At 37.1% G+C, this 27087-nt stretch overlaps 2 protein-coding genes across 7 annotated transcripts in view; both read left to right on the plus strand.

The window, feature by feature from the left end:
• Nucleotides 1-328: 328 nt before the first annotated feature.
• LOC126916911 (serine/threonine-protein kinase GD17699-like) lies at nucleotides 329-7671 on the plus strand. Of its 6 annotated transcripts, XM_050723204.1 has the most exons (7): nucleotides 329-646; nucleotides 1176-2198; nucleotides 2272-2449; nucleotides 2536-2829; nucleotides 2916-3158; nucleotides 5192-5254; nucleotides 5518-7671. In XM_050723204.1, coding segments are annotated over exons 1-6 (1773 nt in total). In that variant the 5' UTR covers nucleotides 329-644; the 3' UTR covers nucleotides 5225-5254; nucleotides 5518-7671. The 6 variants fall into 6 exon arrangements, with proteins under 6 accessions (XP_050579161.1, XP_050579156.1, XP_050579157.1 ...); XM_050723199.1 differs by having other exon boundaries at nucleotides 3487-7671; XM_050723200.1 differs by having other exon boundaries at nucleotides 3490-7671.
• Nucleotides 7672-8102: 431 nt separating this feature from the next.
• Nucleotides 8103-27087, plus strand: part of LOC126916905 (protein sickie) — a 190959-nt gene continuing 171974 nt past the window's right edge. Inside the window, exons 1-2 of the mRNA XM_050723180.1 lie at nucleotides 8103-8423; nucleotides 18258-18353. Coding sequence (XP_050579137.1) covers nucleotides 18288-18353 — 66 coding nt within the window. The 5' untranslated portion in view covers nucleotides 8103-8423; nucleotides 18258-18287. The remainder of the gene's footprint in view (nucleotides 8424-18257; nucleotides 18354-27087) is intronic.

The following is a 27087-nucleotide window of genomic DNA, read 5'->3' on the forward strand; positions in this document are numbered from 1 at the left end:
AAAGATCGAATGAATTATATCCTTGTTTTTTAAAATATTGTTTTTTATTAAGATATTTTCGATAATGTAATCTTTGTTATCACTGTTAATAATTGTTAATACTATTATAAGTCTAAATATTATGTATTAGTTTTTCAACTACAATTTGCAATATATTTAATCATTTAATATAATTATATATTTTCTAAAATATTATATAACAGATAATGCATTTTGCAAAGGAATAAGTCATAGATGTTTATATAATGAAATAATAATTTGTTGTAAATATGTTAATAAGGAGTAATCTGCTCGGTTATTCATTTTTGTCCCACCCTTTTAATTTCTTTACACTTCCGCTTCCGGTCTTCCGGTTTCTCTTTAACAAGGTACTTTTCTCACATTGCTTATATGTCGAATTTGGCAGTTGAAACTATTTTGCGCGCAGAAAACAAAATCAGTGTGTTACGATACAAACGGAAGGTATAAAAAATTGTATGAGACTTAGATATAACGGAAAAGGGAATTCTATTAGTGTAATACGAAAGCGAGATTTCTCGCTTTTATTATCTAGTATTCACGTCATGGTTGCTATGAAAATGTCACTTCACTGGTGATTCATTTGTTCATTAGCTGGCATTTCTTCTGTTTTCTAATAGAACATAATGTAAGTACATACAGACTGTTTCATTGTTATCCAATTTGAATTACGAATAAGTAACGTTGTGTATTGTATTAGTGTTTATTTGTGTGCTGTATTTGTGTACATCGTGATGTAGTTAAAGAAGGTTAAGTAGGTTAGAAAGGAGAATAAATATTCCTGTTATCAAAATGTTACATTTATAAAAACTGTTACGTGTAATGAAAAGTAAAAGAGTCTTGAAATATCTAAAATTTTATAGGTTTATTCCTATATTTATATACAACTTTTATCGTTAAATATTTACCACGATGAATTAACAGGAAATCTTTATTTATAACTCCATCGAAAATATTTTTCGTTCGCGTAATCGATAATTAATGCCAGTAAAAAAGCTTTTTGTACGTATTTTCGAAATTTATACTACATGAAATAGTAATTTTCGTAATATTATTAGAAATATAATTGTCTTATAATTGTACAATGCAACCTCTTCTTACTCCAATATCTTATCATTCCAATAACATTATGTATACTAAAAACATTTTATATTTAGGATGATGGAAGAACCATTGAGTCAAGGTGCTTCACCATCTGGTGATAGTAATTTTTCTGGAAGCGGAGAATTAAGTTCCACTACTATAATGAGTATAGATGAAAGAATGTTGGATGTTAGCTCACGGCATTCTTTAAATGTTCTTAGAACACCGCCAACCAAGAAGGCAAAACGAGTGAGATTTTTTAGAAATGGAGATAAATTTTATACTGGTATTGTGATGGCTGTGACTCCAGAAAGATATCGCAGTTTTGATAGTTTAGCATCGGATTTAACAAGAGCTTTAATATCGAGCGTGACTCTACCTAATGGTGTTAGAGCAATTTATACTATGGATGGGAAAAAAGTTCAAAGTATTAACGATTTAGAAGATGGTAAATGTTATGTGGTTTCTGGCCAAGGAGAAATTTTTAAGAAAGTGGAATATTCATCTACCAAAGTAAGAAGAGGTAGTTCTTTATCTGGATTACCTCAATCCCCAGCAGGTACTGGTAGACAAATAAGTGCAATACCACTGTGCGTGAAAGCAAAAATAGTCACTTTAATAAGACATGGTACAAAACCTCGTAAAGTTGTACGTCTTTTATTAAATAAAAGAAATGCTCCAAGCTTAGAACATGCGATGGAAGCAATTACAGAAGCTGTTAAGTTAGATTCTGGAGCAGTAAGAAAAGTTTATACACTCTCAGGGCAACAAGTTACCTCATTGGAACAATTTTTTGAAAATGATGATACCTTTATAGCTTATGGGCCTGAGAAGTCAAATCAGGAAGATTTTGAATTAGATTTTGAAGAATCTAAGAGTGTACAAAGCTTCCGAAGATGTCCATGGACATCAAAGAGACAAATTGGTCCAATGCCAAGAATGCCACGTAAATCTGGAAAAAAAGTGCTTACTACACCTCAAGTGAGGACACCGAGTCCTTCTTCATTAATATTACCACAACCACTACGTTTACACTATGCAGTAGGACATGTAATTGGAGAAGGTAACTTTGCAATTGTTAGGCATTGCTCTCATAAGTAAGTATTATAAGAAATTGTAGAATATTAATAGCTAAAAATAATAAAAAATCTACCTAAAAATATTTTATAGATCTACAGGTGCAGAATACGCAATGAAAATTGTAGATAAATATAAATGTCAAGGTAAAGAAACGATGTGGGCAAGCGAAGTATCAATTTTACGACAAGTTTGTCATCCAAATATTATTAATTTAATCGCAGAACAAGAAACTACTGATCAACTGTTTTTAGTCATGGAGCTTGTAAAAGTACATTTGTTCACAAATATTTCTATTTTAAATATCAAAAATTGAAATTTATATTAAGAGAATACTCCAAATTTGCGTTATTTTAGGGTGGTGATTTGTTTGATGCTATTGCTGCGGCAACAAAATTTTCCGAAAGTGAAGCTAGTGTAATGATTGGACATTTAACATCTGCATTGGCTTACTTGCATTCACACCAAATAGTACACCGTGATGTTAAGCCTGAAAACCTTTTAGTTGAAATGGATGGAAATCATGTTAGATGTTTAAAGTTATGCGATTTTGGACTTGCTCAAGTTGTAAGGGAACCTTTGTACACAGTTTGTGGTACACCTACGTATGTAGCACCAGAAATACTTGCGGAAACAGGATATGGTTTGAAAGTAAATTTATTTTTTAATTACATATCTACAATTTATTACTGTAATTTTGGAGATATGAAAGACAAAATAAATTTATACCATTTTAGATTGATGTATGGGCAGCTGGAGTAATACTGTATATCTTACTTTGTGGCTTTCCACCATTTGCTTCTCCTGAAAATAAGCAAGAAGAATTATTTGAGCGTATTTTAAGCGGCCAGTATGACTTTAGATCTCCATTTTGGGATGAGATTTCAGATTCTGCTAAACAATTAATATCGAATATGCTTCAAACACAACCTGAACTGAGATTTAGTGCAGAAGATGTACTTGATCATCCATGGCTAGCGGTAATTGTCATTATATATTTTATAATAGAAAATTTATTTGATTATCTTGCATGGCTTACTATTTTTTTTTTTAATTGATATAAGATCGTACTAGTAGTAGCAGCCACACGGCGAATTCTTTTGATTATATATATATATATACAATTTTTTAATTATTTATAATTTCTTATCAATTTGCTTATTAATTATAAATTCACTGCCATGCGAAATATGCTCACTTACTATATGGCTTAGTTACTTGAACACAATGCTAGGAAGGCTTTTGTAGTGGTTTGCTGTATCTGTAGCAGTGCTTTTGTTTTTCTTTTGTCCCGCCTCTGTATATCAGCAGAGCTTTCTAGGCGAACAGACCACAGCATCAACACCTACCAACGCGCCGGAGCAACACTGGTATCAGCGTCAGCCGATAAAGTTGGCAATTTTTGAATTTGACTTCTTCAAAAATCCAGTTCAGGGTGATAATTAACAAGATGAAGTTGATGATGCTCCTGATAGCAGGACAAATGTTAAAAACAACCGGAGTGAAGTTTTATCATCAATCGAATCAAACAGCATTGATTTATTTTACAACAAAGACCAGAAAAATTAAGTTATGCTGAAGTTGATTTTTATAAGAGAAACTCAAATGATAAGACTTGTGTCTTCAGTCAATCAATGAACGATCTTATGAACAATTTAAATAAAAACCAAGTTTACTCTACCGTTTAAAAATCATCACGTGGTAAAACTTGTTTGAACAGTATTCATAAAATTGTTAATTACCGCAGATGGTTAATTCAATGTTATTAGATAGTTATTAAAATACTCTTAGAATTCAAATTATCGTGAATTGCGAAGATAATTCACTTCAAGAATATATGTCTACTTCTAATAGAAAATAAAATAATTTCTTTACAAGAATTCATAATATTTCACGTATTATGTTGAATATATGAATCAGCAGCATACCTTTAAAAAACTTAGTTCAATTAATTTTGTGACAATAGGACAGAAATATAAGTAGAAACGTCTATGAAAATTTAATGATTTGTGAAAATATTGCTCCAACTCTTAAAAGCTAAGATGTAAAAAAACTATTATAGTTTTTTAATTAATTGGTAATTTAATTAGTAGTAATAGCAATAACACGGTTAAGCAACTTTGCAACTATTCAATGTTACATGAAAACAAAGATCAAGTTCTGAACTCCAAGATCAAGTGAAAATCTGGAAATGCTACTTTCTATCGTGATCAAGAACCGGAAAATGATAGTGTGTGTGATTTACATAAAACTAGGTGTGTAAATGAAGTTTTATAGTTGAATCATACAAAAAGTCTTTTTTATAAGCATGAAAAGTAAACAACAGAAGTATCACAAGCTCCAACAATTTAAGAAAGTTCTAAGTAATATACAACAGCTCCCAAAAGAATTCGAACGCCTACATTTGCGACTTTCAACAAGCAAAATATATGTTAAAGTGAAACATTTGAGACAATACTGAATTTTTTTAATCTGAAGATTATATCAGTAAAATTATGAAATATTTTAACGATATACACAGTGCATTTATTACAAACACGATTCATCTGTGGATCATAAAAGTATTCACACGTACAAACGCATGCATATATTACCATTGACTATGTATTATCTTATATTAACATTTAGTTCTTTCACCTTTGGCTGTAACAATATCTTTAACTTTGTTTTCTATACTATGAAGTAATTTTTTGCGATATTTACAATAGAATTCCATATTTTTATAAATCTTTCTTTGAGTACTTCTTTCCTATTTATTATACATATAATTATGTAATGACCTACTGATTTCAGGCCATAAATGTTCTTTATAATCAATGTCTGGGTTTTATGAGTATTTAGGATGCAGGGTATATTATGTAGTATCTATTCTTTTAAGATTCAGTCCGTATGCCTCGGAAGTAAGAATGTATTGATAAGCCTAATTTTTCTGCACTCTGTTTTAGACTCTTTTTTAACATATATGTAAATACGTATTTCTTAAAAATTCCATCGATAAATAATAAATTTCCAGTACCATTGGCTGCCACACGACCTCGCACCATGACAGAATCATCTCCATGCTTTACTGTTCGACGTAAGTTTCGTATTTCTATTTCGATATTCGATTTTCTTTACGTATAATTGCATTCATCTATTAAAAATGTTAGATTTACTTTCGTTCGTTCTCACTGCTGTGATTCCAACTTCTTCGTACTCGTAGCTTCTGCAGTTCGATAAGTACACGTAAGAATAATACGGAATTAGCTAAACATAAACGATTTTTTACTTTGTCATAGAGATTCGTTGTAAACATAGTTTAATTCTAAGCGTTCGAATACTTTTGTGATCTATCAATAGGTATAACACTGAATGCTGAGAAGATGACTAGGCAAAGAAGTGCGGATCTGATTGGTCATTTCTGATAGACTCAATAACATCTACCGATCTGTGCTTGTAATCACTATACTGTAAATATTGTATATGTCATTAAATTGAATTCTAATTTTACCGATATAATTTTGAGATTTCCCTTTTGCTACAGATATCATAGTGCTTTGAATACATGCTCCAGTTTAATGTATACATCCAGTTTAATGTATTATTTCCTGGTTAAAACTTAAGCATTCGAATACCTTCGTGAGTCATTGTATTTCAAACCTTAGAAACAGTTTATCAAACCGATATTGAAATATGAAATAGCCAAAAAGTAATGTAAATCCAAGAACTGCTGGAAGAAATAAAAAGTTTAATCGTTTTTCATCGTGCCACACAGTAGAGAATTTGGAATCTGTTGTAAGCAAGAGAGTGACTTCTTATTATCAGAATGTGTAGAAAATGTTTTTCTACATATGGATTGTGAGATGAAAAATGGAGAGAGAAAGGTATGAAAACTAAGAAAACTATATATGCAAGATTAATCAGAAATATAATGAAACATCGTTAGGTATAAATAGATAGAAAGACGACGTTATTACAGCATAGAATTCAATTACAAGAAAAATATAAAATCCGAAGGTCAGTTTTAGATAGTACAGCAGCTGCCAGTAGATGCAAGTTGAGCAAGCAGTGTGTTCACATCAGATTTAACATTGTAAATCCAATTTTAACGACCGATAGAAGAATATTGTCGTAATTAGATATATTTATACGATAAAATATGAATTATATACATGAAAATTATCGCGGAACTAATCCGTTGAAGAGTCCAAAGTTTTAAATAATAATTATCTTAACGTAAGTGCACAAAGTCTATTTAACCAAGGAGGTGACGTCATTTGTTCGTAGCTCTCGAAGACATTGATCGTGAATCAATAATTCAGATTAGAACAGGTGAGCATCACACATAAACAAGACATGCCAAATGCATTTAAGTAGCTTATTTTATATTTGATATATATTGTATGTAGTTCAAGTATTGAATTAAACTATATGTAGAAATTGCTTTATCCTTATCAAGTTGTAAGTAATTAGAGGAACATGATCGTAGAGTGAGGCGAAAATCGTATCGATAATAGAAAAATCCTTGTGACAAGTGACAGAGGGCGACAGTGCGAGAAATTATGAATATTTATGTAGCTTGTTGCATATGCTTGCTCAAAGGTAATTCAACTATCGCTAGGATAAATATTTTTATAAAGCATCGCGCGTGGGGTATTATTAAGAGCAATAAAAGCGAAGCTGGTGATAATTAGATGAAGGAACCTTAGAAAACATAGTATTGGGTATGATAATCAGTAAAGAAAAATTTATTCCATACATAATGCTTTTCATATGAAATTATTTTTGTAGAAATTACGTATAGTAAATTTTACGTGCATTTTTCTCCCTTTGTCGCTTGATGATACTTTTGTAGTTACCCCGCTACAATTTCCATATTTTCTAATGGAATCATTACTATGTACTATAACGATGTACATATATAATAAGTAAGAAGTTTATAAAATATTATTTATATATATATATAAGCATTCTATTATTGCTATTCATTTTCATAATTTGTAATTTACGTATAAAAAATTAATTTATCACAATACTTCGTATTACAATCGATTTATATATCGTACTTTTTTATCGTTAGCACGATTAATTCGTACATGTATACGCGGTATTATACAGATCAATGCTGTCCATGGTTGAAACTCTTTGCGTGGCTTTGTCCCATCTTCCGCGCCATGAACTAACGAAAGAAATCAGAAAAAAGAAACCGAACAGACTTAGTACGATCTTTGTCATTTTTCATAAATCTCGTTCGTAAACTAAATCATGAAAATTTGATTTTTGCGGGATGCATTTGTATCAGATGCGTGTATATAGTGCATCGGTTAGCGTCTCTGTATCATAGTGACAAAGTCAAAGCAGGAGAGATTCTCCAAGCTTCGTAGCTTATCGTGGACAGCATTGGACGTAGATTATAGAAATTTAGAAGTGATTTATGCCAAATATGAGATAGATTATTTATATTATTACGTACATGTATAAGTGTTTACATACAAGATAAATCCCGTATCGACATTTGTTGCTACGTTCTTTACTTCTTTTTTCATTTTCGTCACTATATATATACATATATATATACATCTATTATATATACGCGTATATTTTCGACTTGACTGTAAATTGTACTCCTCTTATTTCTGTCAGAGAAATGAATTAAAGCAACAAATATGATAAAAAGTGGCCAAATAATAAGCTTGATTCGTAATCACTCTGAAAACCATATTTCGTAAAATATGTTTATAAAATATATTTATCTTTATACAGCAAGTTATCGTACTTTGAACGTGGATATCGTTGTTCGTCCAAGTATAAAGAGTTGTGAAATTATACGGACAGTGAATTTGCAAAAATCTTGCGACGACGATCGCGAGCTATATCTGATGCTCGTAAGGGACGAGTCACTCCAAGCGGAAGTGCCGGTACGCGACGCTGACGATCAGTATAGCGAGTTCAGTAGTAGGCTCGCGCGCCTACCGTGAGGGTGGCTGCTCGGCACGCAGCCTGCAGCTCGCCTTTCTCGTGTTTCTCTCCTGTTCCATTACTATCATTTTTTTTTTCTTTTTTTTATCGATACAAGCCGTCCTTTATATTAACAACGTATTTTCCAATGGATAAACTTTCTGTTAAACCGTCAACTAAACATATCGTAACAAGTGCGTGTGTGCATCGAAGTGTGTTTAGAAAAATTAATTAATACATATCAACGATAGTCGACGAAACAAAGTTCACTGTGTAGTGCAAATTAGCATCGACGCTGCTCTGATCAGGTGAGACATTAATCAGATACAAATTTTAATAATGTTTTCACTGAAATTAGTAGACATCTACTTTCTTATCTTTGTTAGTTGCCTTTGAACAAAGTTTTTTTTGTGTATATTACGACTATTGACGCACCTTAACGACCTTGAAATTATTTTACATATATGTATAAAGATTAAGTAATAATTGCTTATAAAAATATGTAATTAAGTTAAATATTTACGCTTATATCCGTATTATATCTCGTCTCGTATTTTACTATTTTTCTATTTGATGTTTAAATTCAATTTTAATACTCGATATTAATCTATCAATAATTCAGTTTGATTTCGATAGATATACTAATTTTTAATTGGTATTCTCATCGCGCTCTCCCGAGTCAAAAGTCATTTATTTTACTCTCGAACTTAAGGTTGATTTAAATAGTTGGTACTGTAAAAATACTGTTACGCTCTGATTAGCATGCAATATCGATTAATGTTAACGGTCACAGTATGAAATCTACTATCAGAATAGAAGCGTACATTTTTCTGATGTCGCGAGATGCGTAGTTTTGAATTATTTTTACTTCGATATCGCATATTGTATATTAATTCAGGATATTTCATTTATCTTTATCATTGTATTTTACTATCTATCTTATGATTTATTATCCTCGAAAGAATATATCTCGAACGAAAGCAAATATTTTTGCAAATAAATGCAATCATATATAACGATAATTAGTCAAGCGCGAAAAAGATATTTTATAGGCTTGAATTTTACAAACCTGAAGAAGTATTTAGTATTTAGTCACGAAGTGCAACGCGATACTTATTCCGTGCTGGATTAACTGTTTCAAAGTTTGAAAGAAACGCTGCTGGTTTGGCAACGTATTCTTTTCCTCCACTATTGAAAATGAATGTATGGTATTCGGTGATCACGATCGTTTCATCCTTTTATTCAACAGCTTTGTCGTTATTGAATCTGCAGGCGATCGATCTCGCCAAATTTGGCGAATTCTCAACACGGTGTACAGCCTTTTTTCATGTCAATGACGTTTTCGTGAGGTAATTGCATATACGTGTACGCACTTATATAAATACAACACTGGCAGAAGATATTTCGTGTTCTCTCTCTTCTTCGCTCGTTAAATTCTCGTTTCGTAATCTCTTATTCGGCCAATTGTAATAATTATGCAAAATTCAAGGTGTACCGACCTCTTTATCTTTTAAAGCTTATGACTCGCGTAAGATGTTTGCATAGAAATTTCTGTTCTTTCTCATAGCGAAGCTTCCAGCGTAAAATACGTCCCGACTTCTGGGTTATGTTTGGTTTAGGCGGAGCTAACGTTTGATCCGTAAGCAGTACGTAAACAGACTTCAAAATAATCATACAAGCTTATCGCTTATCAGGTACACAGAAGCGTAGATGCAGGTCACGTTTGTTTTTGCACGTTCACCGAACGTAAATACGTAGTCGACTTGGCCTTGCCTCTGCTGCTCTTATTTCGTGTTTAAAAGAAACGTGCTACGATGTATCGAACTACACGCAATTTTTTATCAACATTTAAAACAACGGATTAATCGTTTGGCCGATCGGAGCGTTCTTAATTACTGTTTTGTAAATTTTCATTCGTGTCGAATATCATTCGCCAAGCAGATTTCCTAATCCCGAATGACGCGGAACATTAAAAAATATTCATATTTTATCGTACTGCTTGCTCGTACAAATTTAAAATTCATTTACACTAATTCGAAATAACTTTGTCGTAGGACGATAGTTAGACCGCAACGGATGCTCATTATCAGACGAATAGACGCGACTCTTGCAAACGTTCGTCCTACTTTCTTAAATTACATATCTGTGCACCAGCCTTTCATCTACGCTGTATTATCCTGATCATATTAGAGTCATACTAGAGTTTTAATTGTCCGCAATAGTATCTCAGAGACAAGTTACAAGTTCTGTGTACATAGTCAAAGAAATCAAAGTAGCAGGTCCGATCGTGTCCAGTTGGAGAAGAACACGGCGCGCTCTTCCGGCTTGGTACTCGACGCGGACATTTAACGCATCAGCGTTAATTTGTTAGCCTGACTGTTAGTTAGGTTTGGTTAGCGTGCCTGCCGTGCGTATTTAACGCGCACGCATTAAACACATTCAGAGTGATGAATGTTCTAGCATTCGTTTCCCGTCTAATTGCCAGAGTAACATCTCTGTGCCTTTGTTTTCTCCTTTTCCCCGAGCACTGTGCTTCGTCTCGTGTGTTTTTTTCACTTTTTGTCTTATCTGCTCGGCCAAGAATCTATTAGGCTAAAACTATCTTCCTTTCGTTAGCTTCTATCCTTTCTTGGATAATGAAATGTCACTTTACTACTGCGTTTTATCTTTGTCGCACCTTTCTAACAGATTTGGAGAATTCTACAACTTATATATTTTGCGACGAAGGAAGTAGATCGAAGAATTTTACGAGTTCGTCGTATCGGAACGATACGTCGTATAATAATTTTACGATAGCTTTATTAGATTGTCTAAAGTTATTGTATCTAACTACAGTGCTGCAGCAGGCAAAACGTATCGTAAAAATGTCTCATTGTTTCGAAGAGAATTCACGTGTGTAATCATAAAATACGTCATGATACGGATAACGGTATTCGTGTTTTATGGGATTCGCGTTGTAGATGGCCAAAGGTTGTGATGATTTATCTGGTTTGGGATCTTCGCGATCCCGAACCCTACGCTCGTAATCATTGTTTCGGGCCATATTCTCGGCTATCTTTTCAATATCCGAAAAAAATTGCGATACTCGGACACTTAAACGGCATAATGGAGAGTGCACGGAAACTGTCGTGCAGACGATCCACGGTGCCGATAGCCAAAGAACACGGCCAATAACATCGTTAGACCGGTCAAGCTGGTAAAATGTCGTTGAATTACATTCGACATTTTTCAGATTCCAGTGCTCAACTTTTAATCCCGACGATATTTCTTCTATACAAACGTGTGACGTTTCCTTAAAGACCGCGTTGAACTTTGTTTCTGGCTCCGAATACAGCTTCCTAATAATGTTCCTTAAATCGGTCATCGATGTGTTTCCAAGACTACTGCTCGATCACGTTGATCGTCGAATTCATCACGATTGGCTGTAACAAATTTATCGTCGATAATCTGTCCTGCGAGTCCATGAGAAAAATGACTTAGATCGCTCACGTTATCCAACATTTCCGTGGCGCGCACCTTCATAAATCACCTTTCATCATTTCTTTCAACATGTTGCGTTCTATGTACACGCATTTAAGAGTCTGTATCAACGACAACGGCATACATAATGAGACGCATAAACAATGGGTAAATGCTTTTTCGTTCTCGCTCCCTCACTGTGGTCGGCGCTGCACAGTGGAGATACAAAGGCTGCTCGACCGACAACGGCACTTTATGGGGCTCATAAAGCGATAAAGACATCCGTACAAATGTACACGCTTCGGATGTCGTGTAACACACCATGCACTTCCGCGCTATCTCACCTGAGAAATGTTCTTGTAAGAAGTGTGTGTTTCGTGTTTTTAGCTTGGCCGGAGTAAATGGACTAGAAACGTAGGTGCGCGTAGGGAAAACGGTTTGGAGAAATGGAAGTATCTCGATGTGAGATTCTTAATTGTATCAAAGAGGTAACGATATCTTTCGTGCGGTCGTTTTCCTTTAACGAAGTTTTCCATGAGTATCGTAAGTAATTAAGTACCGCGCGTAATTAATATCGTAAACGATAATAGGAATATTCCCGTGACAATCTCAAAGGAAAGAGCTTAGAGTTTCGAACGAAATGCAGTTTTTTTACTATCGTATATGAAGCTATATAGGAAACTACAACGTTGAAAGAAGCATTGGACTATAAACAGAAGTGGTAGAGAACGAAATTTGAAGGCGAAATAACCGAAAGGAATTTTTCGAGTACAAAAGGTCAACGAGTTTGGCTTGCTTGACCCCGCTATTAAATCATACAAGAAAAGATTCCTTCGTTGGTGGTCTTCGTATCGTCCAGTTTTATTAATGGTGAGCTCGCCGAGAACAATCTTGCGGAGTTATCGCGATTATTTATACGTAGGTATTCGCTAAATTCGATGTTCATATTCGATAAAATACTACTGGACAGCGACGATAAATTAACCGCTCGATGCTTTTGTTGGAATACAACTCGTATATATTGTAAAATGTTAAAACGATGCTTATATAAATATTCAAACTGATACTTATCGTAATTAACGTACGGAAAGAAGTATAATTTTCAGTGTAGTTAAGTGTTCGTTAGTAACGTAGTTAAGATCAAAGCTTCTCGCTGGATGCAACGCATCGACCATGTTTTGCATTTCCGAATATCTCAACGGGGTGCAACAGAGTTCGTGGGATTACGGTACGGGACATTGCGTGTGTCGCGGCATAATCGTAGAGACTGCTGGGACTACAAAGGCTAGTCAAGATAGAGATAGAGCGTAATTTACTCACTCCGACGACGCTTAATCGTTTGCGTTACTACTTGTCGCGTACTTAAGATGGACGGTGTCATCTGAAATGTTACTTTACCGTGTCATATTTTTTTCTTTTTTCTCTATTTTATATTTCACGCAAGAAACATATTCCAACTTAATGTGAAAATTTAAATTAAAAGAGGAGAAGGAACGTTAATTTTCCAAGACGTTGGTAATTTTCTTTATACGCTTTATACGACCGGTTCGATTCATCGTGATTAATGCAATAAATTTTCGATGGTAACAAAATATTGGAATCTGTCGTTTCGGATCTCGATGACACGTAACAGATGAGATTACTCGGAATTTATTAGCAACCACCCTGCTGCTTCCAAATTGTGCCGGGTGTCAAATCGAATTTCCTCGGTTACATCCGGCTAGTGAATCACCATTTCCCAACATGAACACCGGAGTTTGTTTTCTTCTTTCCCCCTTGTTTTTATATCTCCGCGTCCAGATTTTTCTTTTCTATCCGCTAATCTCCAGGTTTAAATAAACGTACTCCTTGGAATAGTGAACTGCCCGTGTAAGATTTGTCGAAGAAAAGGTCGAAGAAAGACGAGGAGGCGAAGGAGTTTGGAATAGGGCGTGTTGCAGGTCCGTAGGTAGATAAATGGCCCGCTCTGCTGAACTTCTCTGATAGAGATATTAATCTTTCTCAAGGAATCTTCTCCTCCGTTATATCGTCGCTCTCCGTCCTTCAGCGTTGACCAATATCCTTGTCCTCCTCTGCCATCTTCGGTAATATCGTTATCCGTCTTTCCAAATCTTTCGTCTCTCTTTCGGATGCTCCGCTTGCTCGTAAGCCATCTCTCTCTATTTTTCGCAAGTACAACGGTATGAAAAGTAGAATACCATATGTCCATGTCAGAGGGGAGGAACTCGAGACACGACAGGCGGATCGGGCAACCTTGTTCCTAAAAGTCAATCCTCAAAGACTTCCATCGTGCAAATAACTTTTGTTTACCGTGTTCTCGTACGTATTACGGTCCGATTTGTCTTACGCGTTAGATTTAAAACGTACGCGTGTTTTCTTCGAAAAAAAACGATAACTCAGCATTGGTAAAGTAGCGTTAACAAAAGATTTGTAGGCCTTTCGGTGGGAAGAAGATATCGCAATCTTGTGCCGTTAAGGAAACTTGAAAGTCGCTTATGTAATACTTTTCATTCATTGCTGTTCGTATATACAAGATGGTCGTATAAAACGATTGTATCTCTCCTTTTATGGTTCGTACAAAAGCTACAAAGCCGCGTGCAAATGTTTCTTTACCATTAACGCGTGATACCATCGTAGAACAAATTTTTGCATACGGATATCGGAAGAACGGTGGAACAACGAACCGTATAATACATTTTAATTGTCTGCGAAGTAAAGTTCCTAAGTATAATAAAAGGTGAGTGAGCAGCGGTTTTCTCCAATGTCCAGGATATGTATCCGGTGGGTGATTATAGCGGTGGGCATTGGTGTTGCGTTGTTCGTGACGCAACGGTGTCGTTAAAGGCAGGTGTGAGGAGGTCCATGGTTTCCACACATGGAAATAAATGCACTGCGTTAATACATACGTACGCACGAGTACACGGTAGTAGTGGGCAGAATGCGTGTGCGCATACGCGTGCGAAAACGCATAAATATACAAGAGAAACACGTTCACCTACACTATCGCGCGTCGGTGAACGACTAAGTGGGAACAATATAGTGTTCCATGGGGATGCATGGTGTGGCACAGAGCGTGGAATCGCCGAGGTGGGGACAGATCGATAGCAAAAGGGGCCTTCCAGACCTTATGGTGCCTCCTCCACCTCCTATTCCTCCTTCTCTTCCTGTTCGTTCTCTACCTTGTTCCGTTCTATGAAATTAACGTCCGTTTGTATCCTAGTTTTTCCAACTATCCAGATCATTCTACTTGATCATGTTCGATCGGTGTGTAATCAAATGCCACTGTCAAATTACGTTCGCGTATAAAATTCGCATACGCTCTCGCGAATGGTACTATTTCTAGTCTGTTTGGCAAAATTTGAAGAAAATGAAACTCGTTTTAACGTAATTCTAAATATCGTATCACTAGAATTTCCAACATTTACGTGTATTATATCTTTTAACGTCTAAATTTCATTTTTTGAGAACGTTTTGAAATTATTAAAGAGCAATTTTGTCAATTGTAGAGATCCTTACACGTTTCCAAACGAAGTTAACTCTATCGATGGTTAATAGGAATGATAATTGCACGAGCTTATAGTTTCAAGAAAATAACGGTGTGACCGTTGGTTCTACGGGAGGTTACATGAGAAACGATCTGGTATCCAATGGCGTGCCAAGGGAACGGGGTTCGGATATAGTGATTAAAGCGATACTTCCGCTGGTCGTTATCGAGCCGCGAAGATAGCATCGCGGTTCTCGATCACTGTCAGGACGCGAACCCCCCAACACCATACCAGAAATCCCCATACCGATGTACTACTGTTATGGGAATCTCCTTAAATTCCAAACTTGGCTTCTTTGCTTCACCGTTTGTTTGTCGGTGAACTTTCTAATTAATGGAAACACGCGTTATCTATTCGCGGTGTGTTTTACACGTTCTTAATCGATTTTTTATCGAGGGAAAGGAACAGGTAATTAGAACGTTGAGTTTGGTATATTTTGCCTTCTAGGAAAATTTATCATTGTAAAAAACGTAAATTAAACGTAAATTATTCGATTGTTGACCTTACCGTAACAATGCAAATATGCGTACGCCAGCGATTTAAAGCAGAGGCAAATGTACATGTTGCAATAAACTCGTACGATTTCATGGCGTACGAGCAATTAAACGTGCCGAGGCCTTGATCACCTCTGTTAATGAGAATTGCACTCGAGACTGGAATATTTTACTTTCTACTGTTTTATTCCACCGGTCAATTGAGCGTAACGATGTTTCGGTATATCGCTACCATAATAATTAAGTATTTCTTTTGCAGAGACTAATTGGTTTCACATTATTTTAATCAATACGTATAATTGCACAGACCGTAATTAAGCAAAAGGGGTATTCATTCGTAATATCTTATAAAAATCATACTTTATCTTATAAAACGATTATATTTCTATTTATTTATAATCGTATCTATACTTTACTTACTGTAACTTCTCTATGTTGTTTATTGTTTGTCTAATACGTGTGTACTACGATCCACAAAACCATAAAATAGACGCCGTAACTAATCTCTCGACACGCTATTAGTCTATTTACGACGCTATAATATGTATCTGAAGTTGTACAACGGATCCAGGGGTGGTAAGACCGTGGAAACAACGAAGAGGAGGGGTGCAAACGTACGAAGCACGTTCTCATGCACAAGAAGCGGAAGCTGATAGAGAGAGAGAGAGAGATAGAATGTATTAAAATATGAGAGTACTTGGTCAGCGGCCGCGTGTACGCGCGTTCAACAGTTCGAACATCGGAGTTTATGGTGTGCAGTATCATGGGAGGCAGGGTAGGCGGGTGTCGAGCCTCATTAGACAGCACGAGACCCCGTGCATCGTGAGGGGTTGCCGCATGGGACTCGATGGAAGTGCGTACGACGAACCGGAAACTAACGACGTTACCCCCTCTATCCTATCGACCTTTCTTTTGCGCCTACGTTTTCGATTCTTGTATTCGATCGACAGATGTACATCATGGAAGAGAATCGTTTGTTTTAAGGGTTTACCCGTGAATCGACGCGCGGCCAAACACGATAAAAAGCGAATAATATAGCAGGTCTGGTCTTTGTCTCTTTCTATTGGGAAATTTCAACGCAGACGAATGTTGTTATTTCTGTCTGTAATTTAAATACATCGCATTTAAATACATCGATGTTTGTAATTAAATAAAATCAAGATACGATTATAGGAAAAATCATTTAAGAAGCTTCTTGTATTATCGATTAACGCATTTCTTTATTAATATTTTTGTTACTTAAATATTCGACGTTCGAAATATAATTTGGTATCGAGGCTTAGCGTATATAATGTCGCACATAGCGACGGACAGTATCCATAGAGAGCTTATGCGTGCTTATGCGCTCGAATATAATGTAAGAGATTTGGGCGTAATATCGGAGGTTGTAAATAGGCGCGATAGCAAATTGGCGAGTTCATTTGTCGTGTATTAACGGTGTTTATACTCGCAGCCTGCGGGGACAACGCGATCGTCGTTAATCACGACAAATTCGCCGTGATTAATTATGCTTTTCGCTCGATTAGCTTTCCGTATCGCGAGAGTGCTCCCTCTGTCTCTTTCGGTTGTTGAATATTCGTTCGCTCCGATTTTTCTTCGTCTCTCTTTCTCTCTACGCGATACTCCTCTCCCTATCCTTCTTCCTTAACCCCTGTTTTCCCTCTCCCTCTTTTGTCAACGAATAATCGGCGAACGCCGCGTTTTGTCGTCCAATGATCAAACCCTCGACGCTCGCGTTTCACCTCTGTTTTATTCCGAGTTGAAAGAGCGCGCGATGTTATCCTTGAACAAGACTCGAAGTATCGTAAAAGGCGCGGCTCTCTTTGATGATCCACGAACGATCGCGGCAAACCCAATTGCTTTCATTATCGATCAGACTTTTGCAGGTTTAAGACCGTCGTTTGTTGGAGGCTCCTCTCTTTACAATTTACAATTTACGAGTTCTTCGACAAGCTTAATCTCTTCGTCGTTATGCATCCTCATTGTTATGTCATGTTCTTTATCGCGTAACCAAATATTTATTTTTTTACATTTGATATTATTTTTCAATCAATTACATTCGCGAATATAGCACGGACGAAGAAATCGTGTTTTCAATGGAAACAACGAATACACAAAAGATAGTTGGCTATTCGAGCGATATATTCGATGGTTTTTCGTTCTAGAAGAATATCAGGAAAACAAGGTGGTTCTCGAAAGAGACGAGAAACTTCGTCCCTTCGACCGGATGTGTCATTTGGTACCTGGGTCACGTAGCTCTTCGTATTGACAGGCCGACCAGCCAACCAGCCACCCTCTACCCTTCTCTCGTCTGCTCCGACTCTTGTTTCAGGCCTAGCTTTATCCAGATTCTGCGGAACAATTGCGTCCTCTTTTTGCTTTCACAGGATAACGCGGAGGATTATTGCTCGTTCTACTTACTCTTATCACTAGTCGAGATTTTTATATTGTTTAAAATCTATGTTAAGAAAGAATCAAATGTATGTGTGTGAGTAAATTAATGGACCACTTTGTATTAGTTTAGTATGTAAGACATTTAAATATTTTGCTTAAATTTCCACTGCTTCTACTTGGTTTATTAAATTTGACTTTCGTTACTCGTATCAAACTAGAGTAAGTAACGCTTAGTTCTGTTTGCTTACAGAGTATTTAGTGTAGCAGATATGGTACAGCGATGAGCCTGCAGGCACAGGCTCAAGCACAACGCTCTGCGAGGTACTCCCCTCAGGAGACCATCAAGGTAAGAAATTACGTTTATATCGACTTTTCTCTTAGCCATGTTCGCGATGGTAAAGTCAGAATGTCGAATATTACGGCAAAGATTCAATCGTGTCACTGTGACGTAAAATAGGGTGGATGAACAAGCTTGTCGAAAAAGTAGAAATATCAGTTTGATCATCGAGATTAAAGAACATGTTTACGATTATTCCAGCCAAATTGGAAACAATAGCTCCGGCGCAAATTACATTCGTTTTCCTCGATGAGTTTTAACGTAATTAACACGAACACTCTCTTCGGTGGTTGGTATCGTCACTACGTTGACTACAATTCACTCCTCTCCTCGTTCATCATTGGGGTTAATCCTGTACGTGTTCGAGTGTACGCGACCTTGTATTACTTCCTGCGTACTCTGAATTCTGGTTTGACGGAGCATCGGGGGGGAAAAGAGTTCGTAATTTCGTGGCTATAATTATTGGTGTGAAAATGGAATTCCACGCTATTGTACGCTGCTGAGGAATTCGTAGAAAAATTTATCGGACGCTCCAAAAATGTGGATCGTTTTGATTGATTTCAAACGACTTTCAAATATACCTCGAATAGTATTTATCGTTTAAAATAGCGCGTAGAAAATAATTATCGAATCCGCGATTCTTTCTTCCTTTCTCCTTTATTTTTTTTTTTTTTTTTGTAGCTGTCCATTACCGGATTCCATTAGAAATTATCCTTTAGTTTTGAAGGCGAAATATTTAGTCTCTGTTTGCTGCGCACACGGAAGGTGGAATTTAACGGAATTAAGTTTCTTCTTTCCTACAGCTGTAATGCAATTAACAGAGGGATATTCTTATGCGATAATGTCTGCCCGTTAACTACGTTTCCATCCCTTTCTTAACGTTAATCTCCAGTCTAAACGGTTAATACCGTGCGCCCTTTATTTTAATTCTCCAGACTTACGGAAAAACTCTGTCTTTCCGCTGCTACTTACAACAAACCAACATTTATATAATTGAAATTCTTCATCGTAATAACGCATCCATTGTTACTAAAATTAGGATTAGCGATAGAGTTACGAGCGAATATTATATCGTACAACATACTGCACATATTTGTCTATTAAATAAACTTGTAAACCGACTAATCGGATAACCAATAATCATCAATACATATACAACCCTTTAAATTGATATCAAACAGGGATGCATGGTAAGATATAAATTGCGCGCAAAAGTTACCGATTATTACAAACTAAACCTTCATAGATTTACAATTAAGCCCGCATAGTGTCATTTTCTTTTATTTTACACGCTATACGACTGTTTATACGTGCAATATGTTATGAAGACTTTTAGCGCTTTCCAACGGTGTACACAGTAAAGAGAGAGAGAGAGAGAGAGAGAAAGAGAGAGCGGAAGAGAGGGAAGAAAAAAGGAGAGAACGCAGGAATTCTCCGCAATGGCGTGGAGGTACCAAGCATAATTTTCCACATGAATGCACTGCCGACTCGTCGCTTTTTCCTAATGACTGTCTTAATTAATATCCACCTAGGCGCGGTTGCGTCAAGCTGTCTGTACGCGATCGCGACCTTGTCGTCCCCTCTTCGTACCACGGATAATTTTCCGCGCGAATGACCGAACTTCACTCTCGTTCGTCGTCGGCGAGCCGTTGGCCGTCCTCGCTGCTCTTTTTTCCACCTTCTGCGTTCGACGTCAGTCGGTGTCGAGGGCCTTTACACGACTCAAGCAGACCTCGTGCGGATGACAAAATGCTAAAATTGCGGCGCTTCCGTGACGCTGTTCTATCGCGCCATTCAAAGCGATTATCGATCTTTCGATAAATATTCCATTAAAATTAGAAGTTGGTCTCTGAACTTTGAACAAGCAATCGCATCTTTAGATTCTAAATTATCACGATGTTCGTTGGACGAATTGTATCTGTGGTTCTTTGAGTTTCAATCGCGTTTCGCGAGAGCGTGGTGAGCTTCGTCGTGGTTCATTGAAACATTCGCGAAACGCAGGAATAAAATGCAACGTATTATCAAAAGCACGATGGAAGCTCGAAGAACTGGAAATATGTGTGTCGTTCATTTGCATCGTTAACGTTACTTAACGTACCAGACGTATGCTAGTAAAGGAAAGAATATTTAGAGCATCGAAAGAAACAGGTTGTTGAGAGTACAAAACGGTGTATGGGAAGTACGAGCAAGCAGGGAATGTTTGCTCTCAGCTGTGTGCCAACTCGTTCGTTGCTTGTACGCTCTCAATGCGCGTAACTGATTTCTCCCATGGAAAAGAAGCTAAAGCCAGTTTACCTTAGTTTATATTCGCAGAGTTATTCGTTAAAGATATCAAATAGCAATTCGTAAGAATACCTTCGCGTTATTATAGTCTATGGGTTGGTAAAACAGCAACGAAGAAACGTAAATTAATTTTTACAGAGTTTGAAAAATCAACGAACCTTTGAACGTATCATTTCTCTGGTAAACCGACGATACGAATCGTACATTCGATCGACGCGAGGATGAATCAAAAGAACGCTTTCAGTCGGCCCTCAAAATTGACAATTTTTTAGATACAACGGCTACAGAAAGTATTTGCACGTATCTTCCAATAAAGCGTTATTCTTTATCAGGATCCACGTTTCATTTTCGTAGTATGAAATTTTTGTAATCGTGTGAAAGCATTACTAAACGATACGAAATTTAATATACTCGGATTAATTAGTATGTAAATACTACGATAAACATGATGATGAGCAAATACTTTTTCTAATCACCGTGCGTTACTCTTCTGGCGATCTTGACGATAAGTCCATCCACCGTACTAACGATAGGTCCATCCACCATACCAACGATAGGTCCGTACCAACGATAGATGCGAAAGTGAAACGAAATTATGGTCTCGGCGGATTTTCTTTTGCGGGAGACAAAAGCGTGTGGCTAACTGGTCTCAGCAAAGCTGCCGCTAAATGGTCGAGGTTTTCCAGCGGTGGTTTCGTTCCCTACTCCTCTCGGACGAGTGGTAAGCTACACAGACGAAGACGAAGAGATTTTGGGTGTCGAGTGAGCCACGCCCCGGCCATGAGGACGAGATGATACCATTTTGCAACCCTCTTGGTAGCTGGCTGAATCCCTCGGGACCACCTCCGTCCCTCCGTTGCGTAGATAATTAAAGATACAACGCCTACCTCTCGCAACAGGCCGAAGAGAGGGCATTCTCTGCTGCAAGATCCGGCAACACTCGGAGGGTGAGAAAGCGCTAAATTGGCTTACGCGCGCAGAATCTTGCCATGCGTCATACAACGTTCCTTTACCGCGAAAACTTCTGCCTGGATGAGGATTCCACGCTGCGGCTTTCCCAAAATCCCCGTCGAATTTTCGCTGCCTCGGTCGATTATTTCTTTTGCTAAATTTACCGAAAAATATGTAGATGCGTACGGCGAAGCTCTGTCTCCTCTTGCGACATAGAAACAGTTGGCAAAAGTGATCGCTGCCTTTCGAAGGGTTAGCTGTACATTTTAGTACGCTGGGCTGTATTAAACCGATATGCTTTCTCGTCTGCTTCTGTTTCGTTCTGTACGAAGGTTTTGCGAACTTAGTCGACTCGTAGACAATTTACACACACGAGAGCAATTGAAAAAGATCAGTCACATATTGGGAGAACTATTTTTTGAAAATTAAATTTGCACGCGAAGTTCTCCTGGAAAATATTTACGTCAGAAATATCGATTTCTTAAAAGCGTTCGCACAACTTTATGGATTTGTCAGATATTGCTCATATCTCTGGATCAAATGAATCGCTCCCTTTTTTAGCTTCGTTGTATTAAAGTACACCCTTCCAACCATTAAATAACATCAAAATCGGAAAATCAAGCAAATTATACTTATCTATACTGTAATCTTTATTTATTGAAAGTTAAGTCCTAGTTGAAAAGGAAAGAACCTATAAAAATACTCAGATATTCGCTGTTGTATCTTACACACCGTTACTGATCATGAAAAATATCATCAAAATATATTTCAACAAAACCTGTCTTTCTTGCAAGAAGTGTCCCTTCTTTAAAGTTTATCAAGTGTTCGTTCCATACCTACGTACGATATGTCAGTAGACTATCGTCAGATTATCTATCGTACGCGAATATTGCCAGTTCCATAGTCTTAGAGGACAGGAAGAATATACGCTTAATGGGGAATGGAGAATGGAGAAAGGCACGGTAAGATCTCGCGAGTGTCAACGTAAAAATTATTGCATAAGGGAGAGGAACGTGGGGTGAAAAGCCGACTTGGGGATGCGTACCTTGCCTCGTGTGAATGCCCTTCGAGCGTATTTGCACGGTCAGGCATCGATTAGCCATTCGAGGATCGACCTAACCATCGTTCCGGAATTGCCTCGATATCTCCGTGAATGCTTCTCTCAGGCACTCTGCCCCCGATGCGAGTTTCTCGCAACATATTGAGCATACAGAGAACAGGAGGGTGGTTATCGTTGTAGCATCGATATCGCGAATACGACTCGAGATATCGTCATGAGACAATTTCATACGACTGTTCGTTTCGCTTCGATTAGAGTCGAGTTTTATGCCCGTGGACGCGCGGATCGTTCAACGACGAGACGCTCTCCTCGAATACGAGAATTCTCTGGAAGTAAAGTTTCATTTTGGGCTTCCAGTTTTCGTTCGACGCAACACTTAATAACCATCGAGACAGAGTTTACAGCCCTGTTACCAAAATTATCAACTAGCGAGCTATGGATTAAGTAGAAGCTGCTTCCAGAGGATCTACGAAGATCTATTTAATCTCGTAGATGATAGGTCTTCCGATAATGGAATTTATGAATATCTTAGTCAACGTGCGTGAACATTTGTCGTCGAATTCTAACCGCTGATTATGCAAATTAAACACTTAGCGCTAGAATTATCGACGATTAAACGTATAAGACTTTGCATCAACTACGAAAGAATACACTCGAGGCAAGCTTTTATCCATATACCATGTACAATACAATAATAATTAACATGTATAATATTTTAGAAAAAGTTGTTCAAAATCACGAATACTGCACCGTTGTAAATCTATGATATCGTTATGAAAAATCAAAAATTGGTCATGGCGACTCTAGTAGTTCTGACGTTAAATTCTCGTTCGGCTGAATAAATATAAAACATGTTTCGTGATCTATGAAAACGATTTTTGAAAAAATGCGATTTATTGAACCATCTGGACGAAGGTCTGAGGTTATTTTTTAAATCGTGTACACAAAAGTAGGGAAGTTGAGGAGTGATGAGATAAGGTGCTCCCCAAGTTTTTCGCGTTGCCGAATTTTCCGCGCCCATGCCCACGTGCCACGATAAGCCTTTAATCGAAGATTAATATTACCGGGGTTCTTTGGTAGAACCCCTGTCACGCATCGCGATTAAGGGCAGACCTTACGTGCCGTGAGCTATTCTTTCTCTCTTCTGCAGATTTCTTTCCACATTTGCCTTTCTTTACGTTTCTTTCGGCGTACCATAAATACGCAATATCCTTTCCTCATCTTCTAATCTTCATTTTCTTAAATCCTTATACATATGTTTCTTTGTATTAGGTCGTCCAAAAAGTTTCTTTCGTTTTATAACGAAATAACGAACGCACAACATTTCTCGTTTTATATTATTTTATCGAACTACGTGTGATCCATTTTGTTCTATCAAAATAAAGATCACAACGTTCGACAGATTAGGTTTCATGTTTGTATAAAGATGCGTCGTTGTAAAAGACGTGTCTGTAAAAGAAAGACACTTTTCGAATAACCTAATGCATATATCGGCTCATTCGTCGAAAGTTCTATCTGCCTGTTTTTAATCAGAAGTTCGACATGGAAAAAGAGAAAAGTATTATGAGTTCAACCATCAACGTATTGCCTTTGGATCTTTATCACAATTCCTGTCAATATAGATAATTTCACGATCATTCTACTCGTGTCGTTTTAGTGACACGTGCTCTTACTATCTTTTTCAATAAAAAACAAACAGTTCCTGAGCTAAGAAAACTTTATCTTAAATGTTCCATTTTCTTTTTTTTTTTTTTTATTAAATGTAATTTCAATGGCAGTTTCGTTTAAAGTGCCGATTTACAACGAGAAATAGTTGTCACGAAACTAGTACATTTCCTCTGGTAATTTGAATATCAAGCTCGTAGGAGCGAGAGATATATAAGGAAATTCCGGTATCGCGATAGGTGAATAAAGGCGGTCATAAATCAAAAGTCGATATTAATTGCCATATCAACACTAGGGAGAAATGTTTACATATGCACCCCGGCTATTTCACTAATTATTCCCTTCTTAAATATCTCATAAATCATCGTGCAATTAGTGATAAGTACTTACGTGTAGAATTGTACGACGTATTTACGTGAAACCAGACACTGACTGTAGGACACGTAATGACACTATTACCGTTAATGTGTACGTCCTTGAAATTTCGATCAAAGGCTTTTCGTGTCCCTAATATCACTCGTTATCGTATTACCTGCTTTAGGGGCCAAGGCATAAGAAGGAAATTGAACTCATATCGAACTAGTAGTTAAATAACGATCAAATATCGTGCACGAAAATCTTTCCGTGCGTATAACTTAATTTATAGGTATAATTATGCGCGTGAAAATTTAATATACCTAAGTAATTCTCCAACGCTCGAAAATAAACGACAATCGTCTATAAGGTGGAGGAGAAACGCGTCGATTATCAATAATTTGTTGTTATGAATAAAATATACTGTCTCGCTTCACTGGAACAGCTGAATAACAGATTCAGTGAATTTTAACTCGCAATGGAATTACTAAGTAAATTTTACCCATGAAACTTCGAATCTTCCGAATTTGATCGTTCCATTACCCCCTCTCGTCTTAGTCAAGGTTACGAAGTTCTAAACTTATCGCGCTATCGAGTCTTCTTTACCCCTTTACCCTCGCGCGCAGCACATTATTATGCATCCCCACGCTACCAAACTACAACTTTAATCATATTAAAACTAACGTCGGCCCCTTAACATGATAATATTATGAATATTACTGGGAATTAGGATAAACTTCGAAGTAGATCGGACATCAACCCTCCAATCTTTTTCGACAGATTCCTGTAACTTCTCGTTAGACGTATGTCTATCGCTACAACGTGATTTCTTTTGATTTTGCCAAGTTGTAAGAAAGCGTTGTTCATATATGGAACCCTGAAAGTTGTCCAACTTAAGCCCTCTTTCGCTCCCACTTTCCTCCTCGATTTCTTCCACTCTTTTCTGTTCTCACTTTCGTTGTCGTAAGAATTGAGAATCAATACCAGTGGAGTTTCTGCAACTTTACGCGAGGCCTGCGGGGGAGGGGGAGGGGGTGGGACCACCCGTGCTTCTAGAATTCGGGGAAGGGGGGGGTGTTTCCTGGATATTTATGTGACAGCAGCTGTAACGTTCCAACCCCAGGGCTCGTTGGCTGGTTGGCTCAGGCTGTTTCAAATTCTAAGCCCTAATACCGCTTCTTTGGGGTACCTCGGGAAATATCGCGAGCCAAAGCAAGAAAAAAGAAAGATTCCACGTGCTACTCACCCCAGCGTGACATCATTTTGCTAAGAATGTATCGGAGAACCGTACATTTCTAGCTCTTAGAACGCCGTTAGTAAATCATCGTTGTACGTAGATAATTTCTGCCGCGATATATTAACCTGTGTCGTGATCCTGAAATTTACCGCAGTGATGTTATATCGCATCGCAAATAAAAATGATGCGACGACAATTTGAGGAAAATTATTGCACGATATAAAGGGAAACTAGCGTCCTTAATAACTGTAATTCTAATATTTTACGTTGTAATGTACAGTTGTGCAAACGATTAGAAAATCTGTATCGTAAATGAGGCGGAACAAGCGAAGTGTTATGTAGTTGTTATATACTGTCGATATTCAGTGTACTTTTGTACTTCATGTACAACCTGTTCATAATTTTCAATTAAAAGTAATAGCAGAGATAATGGCGAACCCATGTATAGCGATATATTCGTAAAGGGAGAACAGCGCTTTGAGTCTCGATTGGGAAGACTTACTGTAAGAGTTTCGTATTCTATTTCAAACTTATAGAACCGACGCTTCTCAATATTGTATAATAAGTTATTGTAATCTAAAAATCACATTTATCGAGTTATCGATGATATTGTATATTGAAAATATCGTATGGACGTTACGATGGTCGAACAAGAAGAACAAGTAGTATAAGTTAATCTATAGTCAGACGTCCAACGATAAATCTCCCATTGTCTGTATTAGTAAGTAGAAAATATTGCCAATGAAAATAATTATCTAGAACGGTGATATTAGTAGTATCATTTCATTTTGTCATCGTTCGAGATGAAACACGAGGGGCAAAAAGTGAGAGAATGTAGGGAATTAATAAAAAGGCAGGTTGTCGTTATCAGCGGTTACACATACGCATGAATTATCGTATCGCTTTGTGCAAGAGAAAGTAACGAGCAAAAAGCGGCCTGCGTGTAAATTCTCGAAAGTTTTGCTGGAAGGCGAAGGGAGAGCTAGTGAAGGCATGCGTGATACTATGTAACGTAAGGGTGGAGAGTCGAGAAGGGTATGAAAGGCAAAGGAAAGATAGTGGCCAGCCATAAAACCGAATGATACTGTCCTTTCCTATGTTATAACGAGTCTTCGATACTCGAGTTTCGTTTACCCACTTGTTCGCGTGTTAATGGCCATTGGAGAACACGAAATGAAAAATTGAATATTAGT

Source organism: Bombus affinis, chromosome 5, assembly GCF_024516045.1.
Source record: "Bombus affinis isolate iyBomAffi1 chromosome 5, iyBomAffi1.2, whole genome shotgun sequence".
Taxonomy (NCBI): Eukaryota; Metazoa; Arthropoda; class Insecta; order Hymenoptera; family Apidae; genus Bombus; species Bombus affinis.